Raw genomic sequence first — 26,504 nt, forward strand, 5'->3', positions numbered from 1 at the left:
CTGGGGGTTCAGGAGAGCATCCGGTGGCAGGAGGGAGTGGGCATCCCTCCTGCCTTTGGGAGGGGAGGGTAGGGGATAGTTCAGGAAGCCTCCATTGGCAGGAGGGAGTGGACTTCACACCTGCCATTTTTTTGTCACGCAGTGGGGAGGGGGAGTCGCCAAGCAGGAGGAAGTGAGCATCCCTCCTGCCAATTTTCTTTCTATCAGGGTGGGGGAGTCGCCATGGCAGGATGGAGTGTGTAGTAATTTGACTTCAGTTTTCTCGACTGTGGAGGGGATATCTGTGAGGGGGAGGAGAGGGGAGACAGGGGTTTTGTTGATCCTTGCTCTGTATTATTTGTGATTTATAAAAATGACAATTGTACAGAATATTGTTTCTTTTTATACTTTAATAAAATAAGTTCAGTATAAAACTATTCAAGGCTTGTGCGGATGGGATCAGATGGTTTGTGGGGGTGGGGGTGGGGGTGGGGCAAGGATGGGGACCGAGGTCATGGGGACAGGGACTGAGCAGGTGGGGACGGGGACAAATTTTTTTCCCCTTGTTATTCTCTAATACAGAGTTAGAATGTTTCTGTGATAGTTTTGAGACAGATCAATAAAGGTTTTTTTTGACTGAGTGTGCAGTACAGAATACTGTCTACCAACATATATAAATATATATATCATATAAATGACCTATCTCCACTATGTATACACTCGTTTTGAGCATCTATACCCTAGTACAAACATCCTATGTGTATACAGTCGACTCCGCTTAAGTGCAAGGCCTCTGGACCAGACCGCTAGGTGTGCTAAAATGGAGTGTGTGCTTAATCGGAGTACCACTTTGTAGTCATGAAAAATCACAGTACACTGTAGTCAAATGGAATAAAACTTTTTATTCAGCAAAAAACACACCGAATACAATTTAACATGGTTCAGTTATAGAAACAGTACTGTTACGTCTAATGCAATAAACTATAAACCTTTTTTTAAACCAACATTCTACTGAAATAATCAGTAATTGTTTTCTGCACACAGATTGCATGATTCAGGCTGTGCATGTGACTACTAATGCTGTAAAACTGTCCATAGTGGTGACATTCATTTATCTCCAGATAATAACACAGCGTGTGTAGGGACTTCAGTACGTCCGAGAAGGAAACAATCTCTGCAGGTGTTTCATTAGTCATGATGACTGCATCAGTATCTCCATCCTCATCAGACTCTTGTTGTCTGCAGTGTCCTTTAGAACTGTACAGATATCGGAATTAGTGCTGTCAGTTGATTTGGGCACATCATTGTCAACAGCGACATACAGCTCAATCTCTTGTGGCAAGAGTCCAACTGGGAGTTCAAAGGACAAAGTGTCAGCTTCAGTTGTCTCATTAGATGCATGAACGAAGCTCACCCGTCGATAGCAATTTGAAATCATTGATGATGAGACTCGACTCCACGCCTCCCGTACCATGTGAAGAGAGTCGAGCACCGTCATTTTTCTCAGGAGCTCAGGGGCTGGATTCTGTGCTTTCATCAATCACTGTCATCACATATCTTAAGACGAGCAACCTGTAATGACGTTTGAAGTTGGCGATTATCCCTTGGTCCATCGGTTGGATCAAAGAGGTCATGTTTGGCGGAAGAAACACAAGTTTGATGTTGGTTAGTCTTACGTCATTGCTGTGTGCTGCACAGTTATCACACAGCATTACAATGTGCCTCCTTCAACTTCTCATCAGATTATCAAACTTCTGCAACCATTCATTCCACAGTGTTGCTGTCATCCATGCGTGTTTGTTGCCTTCATATTCAACAGGCAGGCGTTTAATGTTTTTGAAGCACCGAGGATCTTGATTCTTCCAAATCACCAGTGGCTCGAGCTTTTCACTACCGTCCATATTGCAACTCAGCAGCAATGTCAGTTGTTCCTTTGGCACCTTGAAGCCAACAGTTTAGCTGCGTTTGAAAGCCAATGCTCTATCAGGGATAGCACACCAGTACAGACCCGTCTCATCAGCATTGAAAACGTCGCATGGTTCATATCCACCAATGACTGATGGAAATACTTCCAGGACCCAATTTTCTGCACCAAACTCATCGGCGTCTTGTTTTTCACCATGTTACTTCTTAAATTTTATGCCATTATGAACTTTCCACCTCTCTAGCTATCCGTTTGTTGCTTTGAAGTCTTCTACACCCAGTTCTTGGATAGCTGTGCTGCTTTCTTCATCAGCAAAGGCCCACTGATTGGCAGTTGATGACTTCTAGTTTCAGCAAACTATCGCAGCAAAGCCTGTTCAACATTTCCAGTCTTCCCAATTCTTTTCTGTTTTCTGGTAGGATTACTTTTGTTTTGCCAGTCTTTCAATATGGCTTCCTTTTTTTTTGTAAATCTAAGAAATCTGGCTAGGATGAACGCTGTAATGTTTTGCGATAGAGACCTGACTCTCCTGTTAGTCAAGTCTCTTTAAGACATCGAAACGTTCAGCCAAAGACAATGACTTTTGTCCAGCATGGTGGACACGTTCAGCCAAAGACAAAGATTTTTGTCCATGCGATGCCATGGTGCAAGTCCGAAAGTTCGAACCCCTGGCCAGGCCTAGACTGATGATATGTAACACTTGGCTCGTCCACTTGAGAACGTGATTGCTTTTAACCGGAGTGATTGTAATGTGAACAAATGGAGGTAGGACCTATAACATCAGTGTACATAAGCGGATTGTGTGCTTATCAGAATTGCAATTATCTGGAGTTTACGTCTATTGACTTTAATGTAAAAAAAAAAAAAAAATGGGACCATGGTGGTAGGCTGCGGATAACCGAAGCGTGCACTTAACCGATGTGCAATTAGGTAAAGTCGACTGTACACACTATGTAAAATCTAAATCTTACTTATTTATGTGCATAATGCCAGTGTCGTATTCTGTGTTCTTTCTAAATTTATACATATTCAGATGTTTCTGCTTATGTGCATATTCCGGTGTCTCTACTGGGGGGGGGGGGAGGGGAAGGGAGGTTATCTCCAATATGTGCATTATTTCTTAAAGTAGTCTATGAAGAGGATGGTCTTTATCCCTTTCTTGAACTTTATGGTGTCCTTTTCTAGTTTTAGTTCCTTCAGAAGGGAATTCAACCACCTTGGAGCCATCACTGAGAACATTCTTGTTCTGACACTTTTGTATTTGATGTCTTTGAAGGAGGGAGTTTTTTGGCTTGAGCGCAGTGTGCACACTGGTGTGTGGTAATGTAGTCTGGCTGCTAGATATTATGGTTCTGAGAGATGAATGATTTTGGGTGTCAATATGATCTTGAATTTCAACCTGCTTTCTATTGGTAGCCAGTGTAGTTCTTTCAATAGTGAGGTAACACACTTATGCCTTGATTTTCCCAGCAGAAATGTTGCTGCTGCGTTTTGTACCATTTGGATCTGCTTGATCACGTACATTGGAATTTCCAGCAGGATTGCATTGCAGTAGTCAAAGATCGAAAGTACCAGGGTTAATATTACATTGGACATTGCTTGACTGGTGAGGTAGGGTTTAAGTCCTCTAACCCAGTAGAGTTTGCCATAAGCGTTTTTTACAATGCGTTGGATCTGTGTTGTCATGTCAAGGTTTGGGTTCAGCCATACTCCTAGGTTTCTCACCTGCTCTGTGGATGATTTTATGGCGTTACCGTTCTGAGTTAGTTGGTATATAGGGATATTTCCTACCGATTTGTTAATTAGAAGTAGTTCTGTTTTTTCCTTGTTTGCTACTAGTCCATTTTTTTTTTTTTTAACTATTTGAAATTTCTCTAGGACTGTCTGGATCCTCTGTTTAGTCTTTGTGCCCTGTTTCTTCAGCGGCATAATCATTTGGATATTGTCAGCAAATATGTAGCATTCCCATCCAAGTTTCCTGATAAATTTCCCCAGTGGTTGGAGGAAGATGTTGAATAGCATGGATGACATGGCAGATCCCTGTGGTACTCATATGTCTGGTTCTTTCTAGATGCTTATGTTTCCCTGCCATTCTACTCTTGTCAGTCTTTTGGATAGAAAGGACTCTCTTCTTGAGTTATATACATCAGAGCAATTTAGACATTAGTGCCGATACATGGAATTGCAAAAGTAACCTTCCTTTTCCACATAAAGCCCTGATGTCCGGGGCGGTACTTAGAGAGACCTCCCAGGAAAGGGACTTGGGAGTTCTGATCGACAAGTTGATGAAGCCGTCCACACAATGTACGGCGGCAGCAAAAAGGGCAAACAGAATGCTAGGAATGATAAAGAAGGGGATCATGAACAGATCAGAGAAGGTTATCATGCTGCTGTACCGGGCCATGGTACGCCCTCACCTGGAGTACTGCGTCCAGCATTGGTCGCCGTACCTGAAGAAGGACACGGCACTACTTGAAAGGGTCCAGAGAAGAGCGACTAAGATGGTTAAGGGGCTGGAGGAGCTGCCGTACAGCGAAAGATTAGAGAAACTGGGCCTCTTCTCTCTCGAACAGAGGAGATTGAAAGGGGACATGATCGAAACATTCAAGGTACTGAAGGGGATAGACTTAATAGATAAGGACAGGTTGTTCACCCTCTCCAAGGTAGGGAGAACAAGAGGGCACTCTCTAAAGTTGAAAGGGGATAGATTCCGTACAAACGTAAGGAAGTTCTTCTTCACCCAGAGAGTGGTGGAAAACTGGAACGCTCTTCCAGAGGCTGTTATAGGGGAAAACACCCTCCAAGGATTCAAGACAAAGTTAGACAAGTTTCTGTTGAACAAGAATGTGCGCTGGTAGGGCTAGTCTCAGTTAGGATGCTGGTCTTAGACCAGAGGGCCACCACATGAGCGGACTGCTGGGCATGATGGACCACTGGTCTGACTCAGCAGTGCCAATTCTTATGTTCTTATGATTGCTTTTTTTTTTTTTTTACGAGAAGGCTCAGGGTATTTTCCTATAGTACTTGATTATATGGCTTCTTCTTCTTCTTCTGCAATCAAAAGCGTGTGATTATTTGAGATGGAAAACCACTCTGAACACCTGCCTTCATATGGAAACATCTAAATTACATCATGATGCTTATATAGAATGCAGTCAGTCTGCAGCTGAGATTACTAATTATATGGATCTAATGCTGACAGAATGTATTCTCATTAGTGATTAAACGTGCCTGCTTCAGTCATCAACGATTTGCATTGTTGTACACCAGGTTTGAATTATATATTACTTACTTTGAAATACTATAGACTGCAATACTGTACTAATTACTTCCTTAACACAATCAATTAGCAATGACAATCTGTGTATTGCATGACATATCCTTTGTTATTATTATTTTAAGATCTTGTTCCTTGACCTTTTAGATCCATGTCTGCTGTCAATGAACTGTTGTAGAACGGAGAAAATAATCATTTTATTTTCAGATTTGTGGACTTATTTCATGATTTTTTTTTCTCTCTGTTTCACACATTCATGTTAATTACAACTTTTTAGTACACATGACAGCTTTTTAGCCTGTGCAAATTGATTTTGCATGCATCAATTTGCAGTTTAGTGTGCATTAAACCAATGTTGCATGTACTAAATTTTCTAAGGCAGTGATTCTCATCCCAGACCTCAAGGCACATCCAGGGTTTATAGGATTTCTGCACACCAAGGCAGTGGTACTTGCAGATCTATCTCATGCATATTCATTGTGGATATCTTGAAAGTCTAACTGGCCGAGTGTGCACTGGAGATTGGGTTGAGAAGCCATTTTCCAAGTTTCATTAACAAACCAAAGGGCCTCTTTATCAAGCGGCACTAGAGGTTTATAGTGGTAAATGCTCCAACACTCATATAATTCCTATAATTCTTACCTCGCTGGCCCATGCTAAAAAACTCTATTACAGCTTGATTAAAGGGGGAGGAGGGGCAAATGAGAACTGATTAAAGTATATCCCTATTGATGGTACATTTGATGTTCGCGACCTTGTTGTATGGTCGTGTTGTATTGTGTATTTACTGATGATGTGCCAATAAAACATGATTTATACTAAAGTATATCCCTATCATAGACAAATTGCATATTTAAAGTTATCTTCTTACTTCCTCTTCTATTCTCCCCTCCCCCTTTGCCCTTATGAAAATTGTAGGCCGTAGCATTAAAAAGAAGGAAGTGTTATCCTTTATGATAGCCTCCTGCCTCCTGTCCCAGCCCGATTCTAATTATTTTAATCTCCCACCCTCCTCCCCCACATACTTTAAATATCCCTTGTGGTCCAGTGGTGGCTGGGACAAGAAGGATCCCTCCCGCCTCCTGTCCCAGCTCAATTCAAATTATTTTTATGTCCCTCCTGCGTCCCCTGTGTACCTTAAGTATCTCTGGTGATCCAGCGGTGAATCGTGGCAGGAGTGACCTTCATTCACTCCTGCCCATGCAGAACTGCTATCGAATTGACTGCTGCGAAAACTGCTGATGGGGGGTGGGAGGGCATTAAATTATAACAAAGTAGGATAAAAGATACAATTCCATATGGGAAAGAAAAGAGAAAAGTTGTTTTGTATATCTTGTCAACATAGAATCTCAGCCGTCACACCTACTGTCTTGCCAGTACTTCCTGAGTTGTCTACTGTAATTTAATTTTTTGGCATCTGTTCATTGTTAAAGCTTGTAATATGACTGTGTTGTATTCTTGAGAAAATCAAATTCAATAAAGAAATAAAAATGTAAAAAATTACCTAAAGGTGCTATTAGGTCTCTTTACAGTATTTAATCAGGTCTAAAGGCATTCATAAATAAAAAAAAGTCTTAAGACCCTTTTCAAATGTCTGAAAAGATGTTTTCAGTCTAAGGGGTCCTTTTGCAAAGGTATGCTAATCAATTTAGTGCGTGCTAATTTTTAGCCCATGCTAAATGCTAAGTTGCTTATAGGAATATAGGCCCAGATATGGTGCTGTCAAAAGTGGCTTCCTTAAAAATGACCGCTAATCACATAATCACATGACGGTGCTGTTTATAGAATCGTACCTTTGGGAAAGGTAGGCGCCGGAAATGTAGGTGAAGGTTTTCAAGGCCTACATTTCTAGCGCCTACCTTTGATATGAATCACGCCTATAGAGGCATTTTACAATGCCTAATGCCACTTCTGGCATTAGCCATGCCTACAGTGGTGTTAGGCATCATAAAATGCCTCCATAGGTGCAATTCTGGTGCCATTTTTTAGGCACTAACATTTTTTTAAAAAACTGCTTTTAATCAGTTTTTTCAACTTAAGTTAGGCATTGTTTATATAATCTATGTCATAAAGGGCATCTTAGCATTTAGTATGCACTAAGTATGCTAAATTGGTTAGTGCACCTTAGTAAAAGGACCCCCTAAGAAAGGTGAATAAATTTTTCCGTAAAGTATGGTCCACCATACTTGAAATAGAGTGGTGAAGAGTGTCCATATTAATGTGTTGAAAAGATGGTAACAAGAGAAGATTCTATTGGGCAGATCTCAGTGATCCTGAAGAAGAACATAAGAATAGGTATTTTAGGTCAGACCAATGGTCCATCTAGCCCAGTATCTTATTTCCAACAGTTACCAATCCAGATCACAAGAACCTGGAAGAATCCCAGGTAGTAGCAATATTATATGTTATCAATCCCAGAGACAGCAATAGCTTTCCCCATTTCTATTTCATTAGCCGACTATGGACTTTTTCTCCAGGAACTTGTCCAAACCTTTTTTATACCCAGATATACTAACTGCTGTAACCATATCCTCTGGCAATGAATTCCATTGCTTAGCTATTCATCGAGTGAAAAAAAAAATATTTCCTCCTAATTGTTTTTAAAGTATTACCATGTAACTTCATTGAGTGTCCCCTAGTTCTTGTATTTTTTGAAATAGTAATAAAATTGATTCACTTTTACCCATTCTACACCATTCAGGAGTTTGTAGATCTTAATCATATCTCCCCTCAGCCATCTCTTTTCCAAGCTGAAGAGCCCCAACATCTTTAGCCTTCCTTTATATGAGCTAGGAGTTCCATCCCTTTTATCATTTTGGTTGCCCTTCTTTGAACCTTTTCTAATTCTGCTTTATCTATTTTGAGATATGGTGACCAGAATTGCATAGAAACATAGAAAGATGATGGCAGATAAAGGCCAAATGGCTCATCCATTCTGCCCATCCACAGTAACCATTATCTCTTCCTCTCTCTAAGAGATCCCATATGCCTATCCCAGGCCCTCTTGAAATCAGACATAGTCTCTGTCTCCACCACCTCTTCCGGGAGACTGTTCCATGCATCTACCACCCTTTCTGTGAAAAAGTATTTCATTAGATTACTCCGAAGCCTATCACCTCTTAACTTCATCCTATGCCCTCTCATTGCAGAGTTTCCTTTCAAATTAAAGAGACTCGATTCATGCGCATTTACATTATGTAGGTATATAAACGTCTCTATCAAATCTCCCCTCTACCGCCTTTCCTCCAAAGTATACAGATTGAGATCTTTAAGTCTGTCCCCATATGCCTTATGATGAAGACCACATACCATTTTAGTAGCCTTCCTCAGGACCGACTCCATCCTTTTTATGTCTTTTTGAAGGTGCGGCCTCCAGAATTGTACACAATATTCTAAATGAGGTCTCACTAAAGTCTTATACAGGGGCATCAATACCTCCTTTTTCCTATTGGCCATACCTCTCCCTATGCAACCTAGCATCCTTCTAGCTTCCTTCTAGCTTTTGCCGTCACCTTTTCAACCTGATGGGCCACTTTAAGATCATCGCATACAATCACACTCAAGTCCCGCTGTTCTGTAGTACACATAAGTTCTTAACCCCTAATCTGTACTGTTCCCTCGGGTTTTTGTAGCCCAAATGCATGTCCTTGCATTTCTTAGCATTAAATTTTAGCTGCCAAATTTCAGACCAGTCTTCAAGCTTCACCAGGTCTTTCTTCTGTTATTCACACCATCTGGCATGTCTAATCTATTGTAAATTTTGGTGTAATCTGCAAAGAGGCAAATCTTACCCGACAACCCTTCAGCAATATCGTTTATAAAAATGTTAAAAAGAACAGGCCCAAGAACAGAACCTTGAGGCATACCACTGGCAACATCCCTTTCCTCAGAGTGATCTCCATTGATCACAACCCTCCGTCACCTTCCACTGAACTTGTTCTTGACCTAGCCCATCACTTTTGGACCCATCCCGAGGGCACTCAGTTTATTTATTAGACATTTGTGTGGAACACTGTCAAAGGCTTTGCTAAAATCTAAATACACCACATCTAGCGCACATCCTCTATCCAATTCTCTGGTCACCCAGTCAAAGAAATTGATCAGATTTGTCTGACAAGACCTACCTCTAGTGAGTCCATGTAATACTGTACTACTTAAGGTGAGGTCTCGCCCTAGTGCAATACACAAGAATTATAATATTTTTCATCCCTTTCCTATTAATTCCTAGCATACTGTTTTCTCAGGTTGCTGCCATACACTTGGCAGAAGATTTTTTGTTTCCATGACACTCTCTCCTCACCTTGCTGTGTATACTTTAAGAGCATGCACAAAAGCAAGGTCTTCCCCAAGTACCAGAGCATTCAGAAATACAAATTCTGTTAAATATTTTTGAATGTTATCTTCTTTTTCAAATAATTCTTGAGGTAGCTTTGTATTATTATTACAGTTCAGCTACTATATAACAGACTCAAATCTAAGTGAGTTCCTAATAGGAAAAGGAAAGACTGAACTTAAGAACATAAGAAACGCCTTCACCAGATCAGACACTAGGTCCATCTAGTCCGGCGACCCGCACACGCGGAGGCCAAGCTAGGTGCTCCCTGTTGGAGACTCTGATTTCCCGTATCCCTCGATGTGATTTGCAAGAAGGTATGCATCCAACTTGTGCTTGAATTCCAGAACGGTAGTCTCCGTTACAACCTCCTCCGGGAGAGCATTCCAAGCGTCCACCACTCTCTGTGCGAAACAGAACTTCCTGACATTTGTCCTGGACCTGCTGCCCCTCAGTTTCAGTCTATGACCTCTTGTCCGTGTCACATCTGAAAAAGTGAATAATGCTGTTTCTTGGTCTATTTTGTCAAATCCTTTTAATATTTTAAAAGTCTCTATCATATCCCCTCGCAGTCTCCTCTTTTCAAGGGTGAACAGTCCTAGTTTTCCGAGGCGTTCTTTGTAGCTCAAATTCTCCATACCTTTGACTAGTTTAGTGGCTCACCTCTGCACCTTCTCCAGCAGGGTTATATCTTTCTTAAGGTATGGAGACCAGTATTGGACACAATATTCCAAGTGCGGTCTGACCATTGCTCTATAAAGCAGCATTATGACGTCCGCCGATCTACTCATGATGCCCTTCTTTATCATGCCCAACATCCTGTTTGCTTTCTTTGCCGCCGCCGCACATTGAGCCGACGGCTTCACGGTCCTGTCTATCAGTACCCGTAAGTCCCTTTCTTGTTCGCATTTGCCTAATGTTACACCTAACATTTTATATTCATGTTCCTTGTTTTTCTTACCCAGATGCATCATCTTGCATTTGTCTATGTTAAATTTCATCTGCCACTTTTCCGCCCACTTCTCCAGCTGGTTTAGATCCTTCTGGAGATCCTCGCAGTCCCTTTGATAGCCAACTGCCCGACTTGTGTCATCTGCAAATTTGATTATATTGCTTGTTGTTTCCTCTTCCAGGTCATTTATAAAAATATTGAACAAGATGGGCCCAAGAACCGATCCCTGGGGCACGCCGCTAGTCACCTTCCCCCAATCCGAGAATTTCCCATTTACGCTTACCCTCTGCATTCTGTTCTCTAGCCATTTGCCGATCCATCTGAGTACGTGTCCTTGTATTCCATGACTTAGTAGTTTCCTCATAAGCCTTGCATGCGGGACCTTGTCGAACGCTTTCTGGAAGTCCAAGTAAATTATATCCACCGGGTCTCCGCTATCAATTTGTTTGTTCACCTTCTCAAAAAATTGAAGTAAATTCGTCAAACATCACTTCCCCTTCCTGAAGCCGTGTTGACTAGCTCTCATTAGGTTTTGATTTTCCAGGTGCTGCACAATGCTATCTTTAATTAGTGATTCAACCATCTTCCAGGAACCGATGTAAGACTCACAGGTCTGTAGTTACCCGGTTCTCCTCTTGATCCTTTTTTGAAGATTGGGATGACATTCACTATCTTCCAGTCGTCTGGTATTTGCCCGGTTCTAATTGACATGTTAGCTAAGGTTTGTAGTAGTTCTCCAATTTCAACCTTAAGTTCCTTTAATACTCTCGGGTGAATTCCATCCGGCCCAGGGGATTTGTCACATTTTAGTTTGTTAATCTGATAGTATATCATGTCCAAATCCACATTTACTGTGGCAAGGTTTTCATCTATGCCTCCGTTGAGTACCCTCCCTGTGTCTGGCATTGTTGTAGTGTCCTCATTTGTGAAGACAGAGGCAAAGAATGAATTTAGCTTGTCAGCAATCTGTTTGTCTTCTTTGATGCACCCTTTTCTTTCTTGGTCGTCGAGAGGGCCCACTGCCTCTCTTGCTGGTTTCTTCCCTTTTATATATCTAAAAAAGGGCTTGAAGTTTTTGGCTTCTTGCGCTATCTTTTCCTCATAGATCTTTTTGGCGTCTCTTAACGCTTTATGACACTTTTTCTGATCGATTTTGTGACAGTTCCAGGCCTCCGTTGTTTTTTCCCTTTTCCATTTTTTAAATGAGCTCCTCTTTTCCCTCACTGCCTCCTTCACCTCCTTTGTTCTTGTTTTACCTTCCTTTGGATATCTGCGGTATGTATAGATTCTGTGCTTCTGTGATGGTGTTTTTCAGTAGGGACCATGCTTGATCAAGCGTTTGGATTTCGGCTTTCCCCTTCTTGAGCCGTTTTCTAACCATGGTTCTCATGCTCTCATAATTCCCTTTTCTGAAGTTAAAGGTTGTGGCTTGAGTCTTGATTGGTTTCCCCTTTCCGATGCCAATGTTAAAATTGATCATATTGTGATCACTTGTCCCCAGCAGGGCCGTAACGTCTACATCTGCTGTCCTTCCAGTTATGCCATTTATGACCAAGTTCAGGATTGCGGTTCCTCTTGTCGGTTCTCCCACCATTTGTTCAAGGAAGCAGTCTCCTATCATCTCCAGGAACTTTATCTCTTTGCTGTTTATCCCCAGAAAATTGAAGTCCCCCTAGTCACGGAACCCGGAAGTAATGTCAGAGGGGAGCGCCGAGGTCTGCTCGCGCTGGCAAGAGCTAGAGGTATTGTGGTGGGGAATTAAAGGTGTACGCACGACAGGGGAGGAATGGGAAGGAGTGGGGGGCAGAGAAAAGGAGAGATGCCAGAATCCCCACCAAGAAGGCACCCAGGGCAGTCTGCCTCCCCCCCTTACTATGCCACTGGCTGTGCTACACACTGTAATTTGGTTATTCCAACTCATAAGAAATTATGTTTACAGACTATGAGATCTAGTACTTTCCAATATGTGGGACCTGCTGCGTGGAACAGGCTTTCAGAATATATTAAGCACCAAAAGATTTGTGTAAGATGAAGTATGATGGTTGATGCTCTTTATACGAATTGGTAATTCTGATGTTTTGTGACATTTGTTTTTGTTTATTTTTAATTGTGTATGTTTGGTTGTAAACTATTTGGATACTTGTTCTTTTGCCAATTATCAAAATGAAAGTACATAAGCGTACTTTTACTGTGAAATTTTAGAGCAGAGTTGGAGAATAAAAAGTAGACACAAGCCTTGGACCTATGCAGGCAATAGGAAAATTTGCCTGGGGTGACAGTGCTGCTGCATTATCTCATTGAATAGTTGGTTTCAAGATCTGTATTGGTTGTTGTCTGGTAGGCCAATAACCTTGAATTCCAAACAAATATTTCCATGTGATACCAGGAAACTTCAGGATGTTGTCTAAATACCGAGTACAGTTGTAACCGGAGAACAATAACCCTTTGGAACCTAAGCAGCTGTGAGTGGAATAAAAGCCTGAGATTATTAATAATGTATATGCTCTTTGTTAAGCACCAAAAGGGCTAAGTGTTGTATCTGATAGTAAGATGGCTTCAGTATGTGGGGATAATTCAGGCAAACTGTACAGAGTATGTAGGATTTTTTGTATCTGTTGTTGGCCTATTGGCATTATTGTGATTGTTTTCTAAGTACTGCAGACCAAAATGGGCAGACTGGGTGAGCCATTTGGCCATTATCTGCTGTCATGTTTCCAAAAGAAACATTTTGTCCATTTTTTTGTCAGGGAAAAACCATTGTATAAGACCTGTTTCCTATAATGTAATGAGCTCCTGGTTTGACGGAGCTTTTTAAGGTTCAGAACATCTTCATCTGTTATCAGAGGATAATCAGTTACCTTCATAATTGTTTCTGCAGGCAAAGGAAAACGTTGTGCCAGGATTTTCCAATCAGTGGGTTAAGGCGAGTGTGCCCTCCAATGAACCTACAGAGTATGCAGCTATCAAGTCCCCAGACGCAGTGCAAGTCCAGTCAAGGTATGTGATTGGCCACTACAACCTCCACAGTAAAGGGGGCCAGTGTTTTAGGGAGCTATTCAAGCAATGGGGGACATTTTGCTATGGTTCTACATAAGATTGCCGCTCACTAAATCTGACCTAGAGCTTTCAACTTAATCACCCTGCTCTGAGCACCTGGGCCAGCTCTATAACATCCTGATTCTCAGTGGCTCCTTAATAGGGATATCCCAATCAATATCTGGCATGTTAAAATCACCTATTAGTAAAACTTCCCCTGTTTTTAAGATATATTCTGAATGTCTATTATTAAATCTCTGTCCACTTCTTTCGTCTGTGAAGGAGGCCTGTATATCACACCAATGTAAATATATTCACCATTCCCTCTAGGCTCTTGAAGATACAACATTTGGTAATGGGTAGCCAGTAGGTTGATGATAGTGCTTCTGAGACGGAGTCATGTGTGTGGAGGTTTTTCAGGAGTCTAATTGCTGCATTTTGTATGTGTTGTAGGCGCTGGAGATTTTGTGCTGCCAATCCGTTGAATAGTGGGTTACAGTAGTCCATGCAGAATAGGACAAAGACATAGAGAAGTTAGGTGAAGTCATTTTCGGAGAAGTAGCTTCTTATTTTCCAGAGCTGTCAGAGATAGTAGAATGAGGAGGAGACTACCTGAGAGATGTGACAACAGAGTGAAAGGTTTGCATCGAAAAGTATTCTTAGGCTGTGTACTTAATTATCCAGGAAATAATTACCTAAATTTTAAAATTATAAATACTTATGGATAAAAATTTATTTTATAAATTATTTAGATATCTATGACCCGTATCCCATCTAAGATACAAAGGGAAAAATATCTGTCCCTATATATAAAAAAAGGGGAAGATTATAAAGAGAGAAATGAAAAGGCAGTTATCAGTTTATAGACGTCTGAAATTTTCAGATTTCATTTATTCTCCTACTAGAGTGTAAGAATGAAAGACACAGCAATGTTGAAGAAATGTCTTTATCAGCGGAAGCTGCTCTGAAAAAAACAACCAATTCTGTTTTCAGACAGCATTCACAGCTGTTAGCCCTAAAATTAGCACAACAAGCATGTTTTTAGACATTTTCAGTGTGTCCTATCAATATGGATTTCATCTGTTTAGCCATTCACTCAAAAATAACTTCACATATCCGATTAGGGGTAATTTCATGAAACCCAGTTGTTATCCTTTTGTCATCCCTCTGATCACTCATATTTCCATAACCAGATGGTCTTAGTGGCCTAGTAATGGGGGTGCGGGGAGGGGGGAGAGATGGTCTGCTCTGCGCACAATCTTCCTAAGGACATGGCACCCCTCCTCCTCTCCACCCACTCACCTCCCCGCTCCTCTCCTTGCCACACGCATTTGCCCCTTGCCTTCCCCCATATCTTTTTTACTTCTCTGGCGTGTGGTTGCTGCCTGTGTCGGCATCAGAGCTCTCTCTGACGTCACTTCCGGGATCCGTGCTCAGGAAGTGACATCAAAGGCGAGCCGACACCGATGTGGGTATTCTGCTCATGCGGGAGAAGTTAAAAAGGTACGGGGAAAGGGAAGGGAATGTACGTGCAGCAGGGGGGCGGGGGAGGTGCGCCAATTATCCTTACTACACCACTGGATGGTCTTATGAAGTTCTCTTTTTCCTGCAGATGGGCAATATGGGGCAGCAAGCTGAGTGATATCGGCAAAGCAGAACAGACCAAATCATGCACTGCTTGTCCCTTTCTACATCCTCTTTCTTTTCCCCACTCCCCTGATATACATTCCTTAGGCTCACCAATAGCAGCCCTGTTTGCAAGAGCCACATGTTAAGACACAGGAAGGAATCCCATGTGGGAGAGTTTTGATAGTGTCCTTGCCAGGGGTAATGGGGCTTCATGCTTCCTGGTGATGATCCTAATTGTAGGTTCATAGATGAAAGCGCGCGGGACAATTGCATGCGGACACATGAGCTGAGAAAAATTACAGTTCTCTCTGTAAGTGGGGGGTAACCCCCCCCCCACAGCAGCACCAGCACCCCCTCGTAGCGCTTTAAATTTAACTTTTAATCCGGCACATTGACGTCCAGCGCATTTGTCTCAGCTCATCTGTCCACACATGGTTGTCTGGCATGCTTTAGTCCCGTCACCCTGGTTGTAATAACATTCTTGCCACTATTGGATTTAGTTTATACCTTTTTCAATTGTAACTCTAAGTAAATTATATCCAGGTATAATAGGTATTTTCCTATCCTTAGAGAGTTAACAAAGTAAGAGGCCCTTCTACTAAACCGTGTTAAGTGCTAATACATGCTTAATGTGGGGAAAAAGTTTTACTGCAAAATACATGAAGTGTTTTTCATAAATTTGCCTGTCAGTGTGTGCTAATCATTTGCTATTTAATTTTTTTTTCAGGAGAGGGTATGTCAAGAATAGGGAATGGGCATAGAAGTGTTATCCAGCTCATGAGTTCTGATTAGTCTGCACTAATTGAATATGCAGATGTAACATAGGAGCACTTAGCACCTCCTAAATAAGGTGCAGTAAGTACTCCTACATTATATTTTGCAAGTCCCATGCACTAATAGAAAAAATATCATCGGACCTGCAAAATACTAATTGTGAAAATCCTTAATATACTGCTGTGGTAAATCTGAGCTTAGTGTAAGGGAAAGTCCCATGTTAGCAAACGATAAACCCATATTATGCCACAGCTTAGCAAAATGGCATCTAACATTGTACTTGAGGCGTTAGAGGGTTAAGTGACTTGCCCAAGGTCAAAAAGAGCTGCAGTGGAATTTGAACTGTATTTCCCTTATTCTCAGCCTACTTGTCTAACCTTTAGGTCAGTGTCTTGCAAACTTTACAAGCCGCGGCACACTAAATTGGCGGCCACGGCTTGAGGGCACCTGGAAGTTCACGGATGTCGCCGTGACGACATCATGTGTATGCGTGACATCATCACATTGACGTCCACGCATGCACAGAGGCCCTCAAGATGGGGCCCTGAGCTGCCAATGGCGGGTGCTGAAAAAGAAGAGGCGCAGAAAGGAGGAAAGGCACCGGCAGTGACTAGTGCTGGCCCCTCTCCTCTTCCCCGGTATCTTGTGGCACAGCTGAAATCTCATGTGGCCCACTAGTGTGCTGCGGCACACAGTTTGCGATGCACTGCTTTAGGTATTTCTCCAAATTTATGTTTGTCTTGTAGCCTGAAAATCATGTGATGGCCTTGCACTATAGAAATCATATGAGGTACATTTTAAAAATATACAAAATGTTAACCTACCTAAATCAGTCATAACAGTGTAGGCAAATGTTTAATCAAATGAAAGTAGGAATGCACTCACTCAGCTGCCCCTCACTAGCTCTCTTTGCTTATCTCCGCCTATGATTCACCCCGTGAGTTCCGCTCAGCTGGTAAGTCCCTCCTATCTGTGCCCTTCTCTTCAATTGCCGACTCCAGACTCCATCCCTTCTGCCTTGCCGCATCATATGCATGGAACAAGCTGCCCGAATCCCTACGGCAGGCTCCGTCTCTGGTAGTGTTCAAGGCCCATTTAAAAGCCCACCTCTTTGAGAGTGCTTTCGACTCCTATCTCCTCTTATCTTGGGTTCTGCATCCTCTGTCCTCTATGTCATGTCTGTCTGTCCAAGTTAGATTGTAAGCTCTTCCGAGCAGGGACCGTCTATAAATGTCAAAATGTATGCGCTGCGTACGCCTTTTAGCGCTATATAAGTGATAAGTAGTAGTAGTAGGAATGTACCTTTGGTTACATATAAAAAAAAAGTACTCTGCTGATAGCACTGAAAAAATGAACACTACTGAAGGAAAAAGACAACTGGAACAGAAAAGAAAAAAAGAGTGGCAATGATATATCAGGGAGGGGTGATAAAAAGAAGACCCTTGTATAACAAGGAATGAGAGAGCAGCAAAGCCAGAATTGGTAGCCAGTGAGTGACAAGAAAGGTTGGAAATTTGTTTTATTGTCTGAAAGAAATATTCTGCAGCTACCTGGTCCGATCAGTCAAACAATAGTACACACTGGAGTCCTTCCCTAAGGGGACAGGTTAAACTGCAAAGCTGCCCAGTGACTTAAGATCCTCTAACACAGGGGTGTCAAACTCAATCACATAAAGGGGCCGAAATTCAAAACACAGGCTAAGTCGTGGGCCAGACTCCACCCAATTTCCACCCCAGATCCCGCCCCCATAATAATACTAATTATAACACCATTTTTTCCATTCATTTTTCATATATACACATACAATATAATTTTATTAACACATAATGGTAATGGTTAACCACAAAATCAAACTACACAAAACACACTGTATGCTTCTTAACATTCATTCCTACACAGATAACCCCTATGCAAATACGGGACCAAAAATTAAAAGTACTAATGTATAAAAAAAAACAACAACAACAAAAAACCCTAAGATTCAAGATTCTGCATTCAGTACAATCCCCCAGAGAAAAAGAAACAAATGTAGTTCTTCTTGAGCCGTGCAAAAGATAGCAGATTGAAATGCTCAAAATTGACACAATTCAAACACTAACTTGAAAATAAAATCATTCCCCCTACCTTTGTTGTCTCCCTCCCTCCATGCTGTGCCTCCCTCCAGCGGGTGTCTAACCTGGCCGGCTCCAACCTGGCTGTTTTATGCGGCCCACGTTCGGATGCCCCCAGTGTTATCTTGTGGCCGGCTCCCTCCTCCTCACAGCCTTAGTGTGCATCCTGTACCTGAACCGGAAGCTTTCTCTCTGACATCTCAACGTCAGAGGAAATGCTTCTGGATGAGGTGTGGGGCACGTGGCTCCGTGCACATTACGGCTGTGAGAAGGAGAGAGCTGGCCACAAGGCAACACTGGGGGCATCGGACCGCAGGCTGCATAAAATGACCAGGCAGGCCGGATTTGGCCCGCAGGCCTTGAGTTTGACACCTGTGCTCTAACAAATCAACTGAGGTTCAGTTCATAAATCACTGTGGTTTTAATAATATTTCAGTTTCCAAATGAAGACAGCTTAGTGCACTAGAAAGATTCATTGTTTAATAAATCCGGTGTCAGACAGTTATGAGACACATATGACTAGATCAAAAATAATGCTGATACCACTCCCTTCTTTTTATTATACCCCTTATATATTTTAGTTTTCATTGTATACTTCTTTTGGTGTTAAATCCTAAAAAGCAGTTAAGAAAATTAATAAATTAAGTGAGCTCACTAACAAGGAAACAACATTCTTTGTGAAACCCACCTTACAATGAATTTGATAATTAGCATAAGTTATTCTGGAACATGGCTCAAAGTACCATGGTTTATACAGTATAAGGTTCATAATCAAAAAGAAAATACGTCTAAAAACCCGCCTAAATCAGCACTTGGACGATCAAAAAGACAGGTCATCCAAGTTCCAATAATCAAAACGGGTTTTAGATATATCTAAAATCAGCTTAGGCCTTTTCACTGCTGCTGTGCGCCCAGAGTGAAAAGGGGTGTTTTTCGAGGAGTGGTTAGGGTGGGAGGTAGCCAGGATCTGAGCCGACTTAGACTTAGTCATCCGGCAGCGATAATTGAAAGTTTAACAGGTTGCCTGGATGGAATTTATACATTTTGACTTAGACCAAGTCAAAACAGGTACATGTTCCATATCAGGACACTGAGCTGATCAGGGCTGCCGCAATCAGCTCAGGGGCCCAGGCGACCCATCCCTCTGCCCCCCGTAACGATCGCGGCAGGAGGGATAACCATAAGAACATAAGCAATGCCTCCGCTGGGTCAGACCTGAGGTCCATCGTGCCCAGCAGTCCACTCACGCGGCGGCTCAACAGGTCCAGGACCTGTGCAGTAATCATCTATCTATACCCCTCTATCCCCTTTTCCTGCAGGAAATTGTCCAATCCTTTCTTAAACCCCAGTACCGTACTCTGCCCTATTACGTCTTCTGGAAGCGCATTCCAGGTATCCACCACACGTTGGGTAAAGAAAAACTTGCTAGCATTCGTTTTGAATCTGTCCTCTTTCAACTTTTCCGAATGCCCTCTTGTTCTTTTATTTTTCGAAAGTTTGAAGAATCTGTCCCTCTCTACTCTCTCTATGCCCTTCATGATCTTGTAAGTCTCTATCATATCCCCTCTAAGTCTCCTCTTCTCCAAGGAAAAGAGACCAGCTTCTCCAATCTCTCAGCGTATGAAAGGTTTTCCATACCTTTTATCAGACGTGTCGCTCTCCTCTGAACCCTCTCGAGTAACACCATATCCTTCTTAAGGTATGGCGACCAATATTGGATGCAGTACTCCAGATGCAGGCGCACCATCGCCTGATACAACAGCAGGATAACTTCTTTCATTTTGGTTGTAATACCCTTCTTGATTATACCTAGCATTCTATTCGCTCTCTTAGCGGCTGCTGTGCACTGTGCCATCGGCTTCATTGTTATGTCCACCATTACCCTCAAGTCCCTTTCTTGGGTACTCTCATTCAATAATATCCCTCCCATCGTATAGCTGTACCTCGAGTTTCTGCTTCCCACATGTAATACTTTACATTTCTCAACGTTGAACTTCATCTGCCATCTCGTCACCCAATCCCCTAGTTTGTTCAAGTCCCTTTGCAATTCTTTGCAGTCCTTTTTAGTCCGAGCTCCACTAAATAGTTTGGTGTCGTCTGCAAATTTTATTATCTCACACTTCATCACTGTTTCTAGATCATTTATGAATATATTAAATAGCATCGGTCCGAGCACCGAGCCCTGGGAGACACCACGCGTGACCCTCCTCCAGTCCGAGTAGTGGCCCTTCACTCCTACCCTGTTTCCTACCCTACAACCAGTTTCTGATCCATCTATGTACGTCTTCTTCCACCCCATGGTTCTTCAGTTTCCAGAGTAGACATTCATGGGGCACCTTGTCAAAGGCTTTTTGGAAATCTAGATATATGATGTCTATGGGGTCTCCTTTGTCTATCCGTTTGTTAATCCCTTCGAAGAAGTGCAATAAGTTTGTTAGGCACGATCTCCCCTTGCAGAAACCAGTCTTACTATTCTCCTTCTCCTCTTCCTCCTGTCCTTTTTCCTAACCTTCTTGACTATTTTCTCTGTCTTTCGTATTACTGGGTTTGATTCTGCTCTATCATGTCATTATTGTAGTTCCTTTCAAACTGACATCTTTATTTTAGTATTGTAAACCACTGTACAGCAAGCTGCTAATAAATCATAAACCATACTTGCCACTGTGTCCTCTTTTGTATGACCCCTACACTCCAGAATTCACAGCCTTTATTAATCCATGGGGAAATTTCCCTCCCACATTTCAAAGGTGCAATTAAGACATGGCTATTTCAACAGGCATACCTTGGCTGATTGAAATCAGGCTCCTCTTGCATGGCCCACCCATTTGTCTCTCTACTGATCAAGAGCTAGTTGCACTAAAGTCAGCGAATGTCTAACAATTATTGTTAAACCAGTTTTGATGATCAGATTTGCTGACCCAATGCACAAAACGGCTCACTGTGTGGTTTTGTGTACGATCACTCATTCTCCGAACTGGCCCTGCAAATAAGGTCATTAATATTGAAATGCCATGTAAACTAGCAGATCCATGTGATGCTCTCACATGGCTTCCCGATGCACAAAAAAACGTGATCACTTTTACCAATCTGAAAAAAGCAACTAATCAAGACCAGCTGCTTATGTATCCTAGCCATACAAATTAATATATTTACAACATACCATACTTTATTTTTTTAATGGGGGAGCATCCAGTGGCATGAGGGAGTGGGCATCCATCCTTTTTTGGTGGGAAAGGGGGGAGGGGAGGGGATGGTTAAAAGGAGGGGGCCTCCGTTGGTAGTAGGGAGTGGGCATCCCTCCTGCCATTTTTGCTGCTGCAGGTTGCTGAGGTAGGAGGTACTGGGCCTTGTCTCTTATGGGGGCAGCCATCATCTTGGGGGGGGGGGGTTGGGGACCCGTTGCTGTTGTCAGGGGTGTTTCAATGGCTATGGTCAGGAGGGGAGGCTGGCGTGACTCTTTTTTAAATGGGGACAGATATTGTGCATGGGTAACGTTCACAACATCTAGGTTCATTAAAAAGAAAAAAAAAGATTTCCTGCCCTGAACAGTTGAGTGGCAGGAGGCTGCTTTGGGGTTTCCCCTGCAGGCTTTGCACATGTGTGATAGTCACTCATAGTGATCAATCGGATGGAAGAGATTGGAATTACGGCGAACCTCCTCGTAAATCATTTGCATGCAAACTTGTTTGTGCATCAATAGCTCTTTGGGAATCGACCAAAAATCGGATTGCTGTGGACCCACGCGGTATTACTGACCCTGTTTAGTGCATCTAGTTCCTAGTTGCTGTTTTTATATTTCTGTTGTCTAACTTTTCTACCTTGGATTGTTGGTATGAATGGTTGCTTTGCTATTGATTTTGTAGTTCCTTTCTCTAGATGACCATACTGATTTGTTGATTAAAAAATGTTTTGCTATTCTTTGGAAACTTCGAACAATTAAAAAATATTTTGATCCAACATCGTTTAGATTAGTAGTCCAGGCTTCAATTCTGTCCATCTATGATTATTATAACATCATATTTTGGGGGTCTCACAAAAAGATCTGTAATAGATTGCACATAATACAAAATGCGGCAGTTTGCCTGATTTCCAGGCTAAAAAAGTTTGACCATGTGAGCCTTTTCTATTATTGGCTCCATTGGCTGTCTTTTGAGGCAAGAGTCTTGTTTAAATTTGACTGTATTTGTTTTAAAGCGCTATTTGGTTTGGCTCCAGATTATCGCTCTTCTCTGTTTAAATTGTATAATTCCAACAGGAATACTCGAAATAAAAATATGTTTATGTATCTAAAAGCTATTCAATTTAACAGAAAGAATGTTTGCTTTCCAGGCAGGAAAAATTAATTTTTGTTGAGTCCCCTCATTTTCCAAGCTCACTCTTATTACACTTTTAGGAAGACACTAAAGACAAAATTGTTTGACAATTTATGAAACCTGATGTATTCTCTGATATTTGTTTGTATGCTTCACTGTACAGTCCTCTTTATGTGAACCGCTCAGAACTTATGGCAGGGCAGTATACAAGAATAAATTTTATTATTATTATTTATGGATTTGTTTTTGAATGTACATCGCCTTGTCCTGCTTAGCTAGCTCACAATTTAATTAATGTGCCAATTGATGTTAATAAAGGTTGCAAATAATCAATTATTGGTGCTACAATTTGGATTTGCACATGCATCTTGCTAGATTCCGTTCTATAAAGATGCACATGTAAATCTTTTGGGAGTATGGCTATGGAAGTAAAGTATGCAACTATAAAGGCTGATTAGCATATTTTATAGTCAACGTGCTCTGCCAAGACCTCGTCTCTGGCAATGGCTACAGTAAAAGTTTATGCCATCGTGTGCACTGTTAGGTCTGCTGTCATTTTTATAAAAGCTATTTTATATGTCTGAAGTGAGTGGAATTGAAGCTTTCTTCTTCATTCAAAGTGAACCTTTCCCAAGGAGTTTATCACTTCAAAACTAAGGCTCTTCATTAAGAACTGGTTTTTATCCCTGGACAAGCAGGCAGGTATTCTCACATATGGGTGACGTCACCGATGGAGCCCGGATGTGGACACCTCACAAGCAGACTTGCTTGAAGAAACTCGAAATTTCGAGTCGCCCGCAACGCGCACATGCGCGAGTGCCTTCCCGCCCAGCACAGGGCGCGTCTACTCAGTTCTCAGTTTTCTGCGGAGCCGAGAAGTCCGTCTTTGACTCTCTGCATTTAACTTCGTTACTTTGTGCCTTCTCTGAACCGTGGCTTGTAATTTTTTCCTCACGAATCATTGTTCTTATTTTATTCCTTTCATTTTCAGTTAAAAAAAAAAAAATTTTCCTGTTCCGTCCGTTTCTCGGGACAGGCCACTCGGCTGCAGCCCGAGGGCTTCGATCTTGCGGCGGCTATTTTTCCTTCTATGTCCTGAGGAGTAGTGGCTCGTGGCCAGTAGGGGGTGATGTTTATGGGACGGTAATGGAATGGATATCAGAACATGATAGTGCAGTATTAAGTGCCTGTTTTTCGTATGATTCTGGGTAATTCTAGTTAGATACAAGCATATGCGTCAGTTAAGGCCACGCCCAATAAAAGCGTACGACAAACTGGTGAATAAAGATCTGAATATGAATGAAGCTAAAGCCAGAAAAACACACTACAGATTAATATAAGGAAAGTATAATAATATTCTTTTTATGTACTTTGCTATTAGGCTAGATCATGAAGGAAAACAGGATATACATGGACTCCATTATTGTTTTGCTGTTTTTTCTATATCTTCTCTGTCTTTGGAATCCATTTTGTGGTCAGTTGTGTCCAAGTCTTTGTTCTCAGCATCGTGGTGTTAATTGATACTAGATGTGCTTTAAGAAGATAACGTGTCCTAAACTAAGATATAAAAAGATTAAATATGGATGAATCAAGTTATGAATGAAGGGGCCCCGAAAGTGTGTGATTATGTGTATTGTGTGACTGTATTGAACAAAAGAATGGGTTTTGAAAAAAATATAATATATATTTGCAACCTAAAGAAATTCAAAGGGCACAACATCTGGAAATTAGCAGTCTCTAGTATAGAGAGGGGGAAACCAGCCCCTCCTCCTCCTTTTCTAGGAAGGCTTCTGTGTAAAGATAATGAAATTTGAAACTGTCAGCTCATGGAGAGGGCTGAGAATATTTCAGCACCTATTCAAATTTCTCTTAATACACTTTTTTTGGAAAGGATAAAAAAGAATATTGATTGAAAATGTTATAAAATGTAAATGTATATTCAGAAATGAATATAAGCAAACAAATGTAATTTTCTGAAACTTTTGAACGTAGAGGAATTTCTTTGTTTAACTTTAAGCACCACCTCTGATATTTTATTGGTTGTCAAACTGATGATGTCACACTGAGCCAAAAGTATATAATAGAGTGACTTGAGATCTTAAACTGAGCTTGTTATCAGAACAGGCCAGCATTTTGGCAACTATAACGATCTCCCACTAATGTAACGGCTAATGCAATTTTGCTGTATTCTTTTGGTGTCATGATTGAAGATAAACACAATAAAATTACTGGTAACTTTACGCTAGTGAAATTTTGCATTTTTAATTATTTTTCACACCTTGAGCTTATGAGTGCGCCAGCGTCACATGTCCCTTGCTCAGTCCAGGCCTGCCACGGGCTTCAAGAAGTGTAGCAAGTGCCAGCACGCAATCTCTCTTACGGACCCACACCGTTGCTGCCTTAAGTGCCTTGGGCCAAATCATCATCCTGGGTCGTGGATACTCAAATGCACTTTGAATTTCAAGAAGTACTTGCTTCTTTGTCTTAACTCCATTTTCATATCCTCCAGTCATCTTATGATGCCTTCGAGTTGTCTGCCTGAGCAGCTGCTTGCTCTGTAGCTATGTGTTGTCTTGCCTGGCTTCGTACCATTGACATGGAACCTAATCTTCAAGACCGCTTAGCTAATATTCCTCTTTGATGAATCTATGAAGACAGCCACCAAGAAATTGTCTGACCATGAAAAATCTTTTGCTTCTATTGTCAGACCTAAGCTAAAGCCAGCTCCTGCCAAACCTGCACACCCTGCTCTTATCTACCAACAGCGTTTTGCTCCGAAGCCGGCTCCTTATACTCGCCATCCTCTTAAGAAACAGCAACCTCAGAAGCAACAGAAACCTCAACCTTCTGCTGCACCTAAGGCTTCTCAGCCTTTTTGACTGTTTACAACAAAGCATAATCTCCACTGTTCTGACTCTGTCTTATTTTCCCCCCTATAGGAGGTCGTCTCCATCATTTTTACCACCGATGGACGTTAATTACATCCGACCTCTGGGTGCTTACCATCATCAGGGAAGGATACTCTCTTCATTTCTCTCAGGTTCCTCCAGAGCTTCCTCCAAGAGAATATCTTTCCAATCCTACCCAGACCGCTCTTCTTCAGGAAGCTCAAGCTCTGCTTCGTCTCCATGCCATCGAGCCAGTTCCCTTGGAACAGTAGAACAGAAGGTTTTACTCCCGTTACTTCCTTGTTCCGAAGAAGGCGGGCAATCTGCGACCCATTCTGGATCTCAAGGCTCTCAACAAATTTCTAGTCAAAGAAAAGTTTCAAATGTTGTCTCTGGCATCCCTTTATCCCCTTCTCGAGTAGAACGACTGGTTATGCTCTCTGGATCTCAAGGACATCTGGGTCATATGGCCTCTACAGTACACGTGACTCCTTTTGTCAGACTTCACCTCAGAATTCCTCAGTGAACCCTGGCATTTCAATGGACGCAAGTTTGCGACCCTCCCTCTCGACACATTGTAGTCACTCCTCATTGAACAAGTCTCTCCGTTGGTGGATGCTCTCTTCCAATCTTTCCAGAGGCTTGCTTTTTCAAACGCCGCCTCATCAGAAGGTCCTCACGACAGACTCTTTGACCTACGCTTGGGGCACTCATCTCGATGGTCTCCGTACACAAGGCCACTGGACCACTACGGATCATCAATGTCACATCAATCTGTTGGAACTCAGAGCGATTTTCAAGACTCTCAACGCTTTTCAACATCTTCTTCACGACCAGGTAGTCCTCATCCGGACGGACAACCAAGTCGCCATGTATTATGTCAACAAACAGGGAGGGACGGGATCTGCCTCCCTTTGTCAAGAAGCTCTGCAGGTTTGGGACTGGGCAATCCGCCACACCACCTTCCTCAAAGCCGTCTACATTCAAAGGGCAAAGAATTGCTTGGCGGACAACGTGAGTCGTCTTCTGCAGCCTCACGAAGGACACTCCATTCTGCCCCTCTTCATCACATTTTTTCACAATGGGGAACGCCTCAGATAGACCTCATTGCAGCTCCCCACAACTACAAACTGCCTCAGTTCTGCTCCAGGATATACTCTCCTCATCACCTAGAGGCAGATGCTTTTCTTCTGGAATGGTCGAATCTTTTCCTCTATGCATTCCCTCCATTCCCTCTCATTCTCAAGACTCTAGTCAAGTTGAAGAACGATCATGCCACCATGATTCT

General features: G+C 42.1%; 1 protein-coding gene across 1 annotated transcript in view; it reads left to right on the plus strand.

Moving 5' to 3' along the window:
* The window catches only part of FAM13C (family with sequence similarity 13 member C), a 322,400-nt gene that overhangs the window by 92,644 nt on the left and 203,252 nt on the right, over nucleotides 1–26,504 (plus strand). Inside the window, exon 4 of the mRNA XM_033941491.1 lies at nucleotides 13,344–13,462. Within this exon, the coding sequence (XP_033797382.1) occupies nucleotides 13,344–13,462 (119 nt within the window). The remainder of the gene's footprint in view (nucleotides 1–13,343; nucleotides 13,463–26,504) is intronic.

Source organism: Geotrypetes seraphini, chromosome 4 (assembly GCF_902459505.1).
Source record: "Geotrypetes seraphini chromosome 4, aGeoSer1.1, whole genome shotgun sequence".
Taxonomy (NCBI): Eukaryota; Metazoa; Chordata; class Amphibia; order Gymnophiona; family Dermophiidae; genus Geotrypetes; species Geotrypetes seraphini.